The sequence below is a fragment of the Perca flavescens genome, chromosome 11, assembly GCF_004354835.1.
Source record: "Perca flavescens isolate YP-PL-M2 chromosome 11, PFLA_1.0, whole genome shotgun sequence".
Classification (NCBI taxonomy): Eukaryota; Metazoa; Chordata; class Actinopteri; order Perciformes; family Percidae; genus Perca; species Perca flavescens.
In genome coordinates, this window is record NC_041341.1 from 2,048,877 (window position 1) to 2,053,589 (window position 4,713).

Here is a 4,713-nt window from a genome sequence, read left to right on the forward strand (position 1 = left end):
ACAGGAGTGGAACTCTGTCCCTCAGAACATCAGAGAACTCACCACTTACACTCTCTTCAAAAAACATCTAAAAAACTGGTTCATAACACATCAGACATGTCAGCATTAATAAGAATATGTATTATCTTCCCTCAATCCAACCGTGCTGCCACTTGTGTCTCACTTGTGTCAATGTGTAGTTTAATATGTTTTTATATACTGTATGTATGAGTATGGGTATGTGTGTATGTGTGTGTATGTATGTATATGTACGGATGTGTGTATGTATGTGTGTATATATATTTTTTTCTTTTTTAACCTAATGTCTGTCTTACAGCAAACTTATTCTGTACACTGTATTCATCAACAGGATTTGAATATTTAAATCTGTTTTACTGCTCTTTTATATTTGTATTGTTCACTGTAATCTTCTTCTTATTGTTTTTTTTTAGGTAGACAATTTTAAGATCTGTCCAGAGACAACGGATGAAAAATAGCCTTTTGGCTAATTCTGGTGCATTTGCAGCAATGTTAATTAATGTACACTGTCCCTGTCAAATAAACTAATAAATAAATAATAAAAATAAAGCTGTAGCTGTAACTACTTTACTTGAGTCTTTTCTTTTCTTGCCACTTTCTACTTCTACTCCGCTACATATCAGAGAGATATGTTAGTATGTTTATTTACTAGTTACTTTAGTTACTCCGCCACATTCATCTGTTCCAGCTTTAGTTACTAGTTACTTTAGTTACTCCACTACATTCATCTGTTACAGCTTTAGTTACTTTAGTTACTCCACTACATTCATCTGTTCCAGCTTTAGTTACTAGTTACTTTAGTTACTCCGCTACATTCGTCTGTTCCAGCTTTAGTTACTAGTTACTTTAGTTACTCCACTACATTCGTCTGTTACAGCTTTAGTTACTAGTTACTTTAGTTACTCCGCTACATTCATCTGTTCCAGCTTTAGTTACTAGTTACTTTACACATTAAGATTACTGCACACAAAACACGTAGTTTATAACATCTGATGTTTTATTATAAAGGAAATTAGCCGACAATATAACGGACTACAAGTCACGCTGAGATGAGACCATCAGTGTGTGTGTGTGTGTGTGTGTGTGTGTGTGTGTGTGTGTGTGTGTGTGTGTGTGTGTGTGTTTGGATCCTTTCCACTTTCTGAAATGGGAGGATTGTTTTTTTACTTTTAATACTATAACTACATTCTCCTGATGATACTAACAGACTTTTACCGAAGTAACATTTTCACTGCAGGACTTTTCCTTGTAACAGAGTATTTTTACAGCGTGGTATTTTGTACTTTTAGTGCAGTAATAAAGGATTTGAATACTTCTTCCGCCGCTGGTAATAACGTGTGTGTCACTGACTATAAAGAGTGATTGGATGTGTTGAAGAGAAGAGATTGGCAGCAGAGCAGGGTGATGGATTATAAGGTGACATCACAGCTGATCAACCAACCACGAAGCTCCCAGAGGCTCAGGACCTCTCTAAGACCCCGGGGCGAGTCTCAAAGCTGCAAACAACCCTCCTTCCTCCCCCCCCACCCCCTTGCTTCTGTTTCTCCTTTCTGCTTCACTTCATCTCCTCGCTTTGGATTCACGCTTCAGGCTTTAAAGAAGTCCGAAGCCATTACATTTGAATCCACCTTTTTGGGATTAAACCCCAGCAGAAGACGGAGACGTAAAGGAAAAGAAGGGTGAGGTTTTTATTTATTTATTGTGAGGCTCAGCCTAAGACACTCAGCAGGGGGGAGGCTTGTTTCTTCGCAGACTGAGTCAGCTGCACAGGTGAGCTACCTTTTTTTAAAGGACAATTCTGGCGCAAAATGAATCTAGGGGTTATTAATAAATAGTACCGAGTCGACCATGTTTTCATGCTAATCGAATGGGACCAGTTTTAGCAGAAACCGCTAATTAGCTTATAAAGCTATGGTTGGTGGCTATTTCTACACCACTAACAAGGCTCAAAATAGCACCACACTTCAATGCTAGCATAATGATCAGTCCCTCCAGAAAAATGCGATTATGCGATCGCATAATTCAACGCATAATCAGCCAAAGTCCACATATTCATGCAAATATGCCGCGCTTTCACAGCAAAATTGCCGATTTCCGCGCAAAATATTTGGGCTTGCATGATTTCATAATCACTGCAAAAAAAGTCACATATATCTTAGCAGAATGTTGAAAAATTTAGCGTTTACTTCACACAAGAGCAGCCATTTCCCCTGTTGCCATGGGAACTACTTCTATTCGACAGTCGTGTCGCGTTCAGCAGATTTATTTGCATAAAGATGGGCATCGGGCAGGTTTTGTTCCAATGCAGCGCGACTTTCCCAGAATGCTGTGCGTGCACGTTGAAGTCGCTTGACATTAGGGGTGGGGGGAAAAAATCGATACAGCGTAGTATCGCGATATTTTTCGTGGCAATACTGTATCGATACACAGACACCAAGTATGGATCTTTTATGACATACGTGTTGGTCTGTCTGTCTGCTTGACGATCCCATTTTGCAGCAATAACATTGAAGTGAGATGATCAAACAGAGAAAAGTATATTTTTAGATAAAACAGATGTTTACAAAATTGGCCTTTTGGGGACATCATTTGAAATTGGGAAAAATCTGAAGTTGGAAAAAAAGGTAATACATTGCAATATATCGCAGAATATTGCAATATGTTTAAAATCGCAATAATATCGTATCGTGACATGAGTATCGGGATGATATCGTATCGCGAGGCCTCTGGTGATTCCCGCCCCTACTTGACGTCACCCAGAGGAATAAGACAGACGCGTTGCATGGTCTAATGCACACGTGTCAAACTCAAGGCTCGCGGGCCAAATCCGGCCCGATGCAGATTTGGATCCGGCCCCGTATATCAATTTGGGTTCACAATACATTTAGGCCCGCCTAGTTGTGCACCAAACCAAAAACACAGGAACGTGGTTTTTAAACTGCAATTACCTGACATTCAAAAGCAGAATTTGGCAGATTTGCCAACTCTGAGACTCAAATATTCCCCCAGAAGAAGCAGAGTTTTCATATTCAGGCTGAGAAACAAGTTGTTGTTAAAATAAAAAAAAATTTCTTGATTAGCTAAATTCTACGATGGCTAAGGAACTCTTTCGATGACTTTTGTAGGGCTTCGTGTCAACAAAAAGCGTACAAAAAAAATGTCGGAAAAAGCAACAAATTTACAAAAAGGTGACAAATGTATGAGAAAGCCACAAACAAAATGGAACGATAACAACAAAAATGAGGAAAAAAGCTACTAACAAAGGCATGTCAATAAACTCTTCATGTTTGGCCCTTGGTGGGATTCTCCTCTTCCAGTGTGGCCCTCTGGGAAACTGAGTTTGACCCCCTGGTCTAATGGATCTGTAACCGTTGGAAACGCTGTTGGCTAATGCAGTGATCTCAAACAGGCGTCACCATGCAGCCACCCAAAGATCTGAGTTAATTAACTGACCTAATTAAATCAAAAAGATCCTGAAAGATCCTCGTAACTGATTTGATTCACTCGGCCGCTATTTTAAACTGTTGATCCTCTCACAGGGTAACCATGCCGACCGTCAGGAGCAAGAAGAAGAAGCCGAAGAAGGATGAAGCCGAGGGAGAGGAGCAGGGCGAAGGTGAGAGGTGACTCCACACACATACACACACACAGACCCGCTCACACACACACGCAGACCTGCACACGCACAAGCACACACGTACACGCACACACAGACACAGACACACACAAGCACACACACATACACACACACACGCACACACACACACACACACACACACACACACACACACACACACACACACACACACACACACACACACACACAGACACACACACATACACACACAAACATGCACACAAACACACACACTCACACATACACGCGCGCACACACTCGCGCACACACACACACACACACACACACACACACACACACACACACACACACACACACACACATGCACACACACACACACACACACACACACACACACACACACACACACACACACATACACACACACAACACAGACACACACACACACACACACACACACACACACACACACACACACAGACACACACACACACACACACACACACACACACACACATGCACACACACACACACACACACACACACACACACACACACACACACACACACACACACACACACACACACACACACACACACACACACACACACACACACACACACACACACACACACACACACACACACACACACCCTGTTCTCTGGTGTTCCTGTGCAGTGGGTGTGGAGCTGGAGGCTGAGGCGGAGGAAGTGACCACTAGGAGCCGCTCTAACAGCAGGGACCCTCTGACCCCGGAGCCGCACGATCCAGCACCACAGAGGAAGAAGAAGAAGAAGAAGGCGTCTACTATCGGTATAACACCAACACGCCCACATAGGTTGTCATTTGTCCCAGCAGGGGATGGGTCCAACACACAGGACTTGGACCCAGGAGACCGGGGGTTCAGGTCCCGTTTGAAAATAAAAGGAAACAGAGTATAATAAACAGTTTTTTTGTTTGGTCCAGATCTGGAAGCCGAGCACGGCGACGTGCCAAACGGCGACATGGCCGAGTCCGACATGGACGGAGAGGAACGGACCGTGGCTGTAACCAGGAAGACCAGGAGGAAGAAGTGAGCCAACTAAACACAGTCCAG

The 4,713-nt window shown here is 42.8% G+C and overlaps 1 protein-coding gene across 1 annotated transcript in view; it reads left to right on the top strand.

Moving 5' to 3' along the window:
• Nucleotides 1–3,564: 3,564 nt before the first annotated feature.
• Nucleotides 3,565–4,713, top strand: part of tmem237a (transmembrane protein 237a) — a 10,930-nt gene continuing 9,781 nt past the window's right edge. Inside the window, exons 1-3 of the mRNA XM_028591509.1 lie at nucleotides 3,565–3,634; nucleotides 4,296–4,430; nucleotides 4,584–4,689. Of these exons, the coding sequence (XP_028447310.1) occupies nucleotides 3,565–3,634; nucleotides 4,296–4,430; nucleotides 4,584–4,689 (311 nt within the window). The remainder of the gene's footprint in view (nucleotides 3,635–4,295; nucleotides 4,431–4,583; nucleotides 4,690–4,713) is intronic.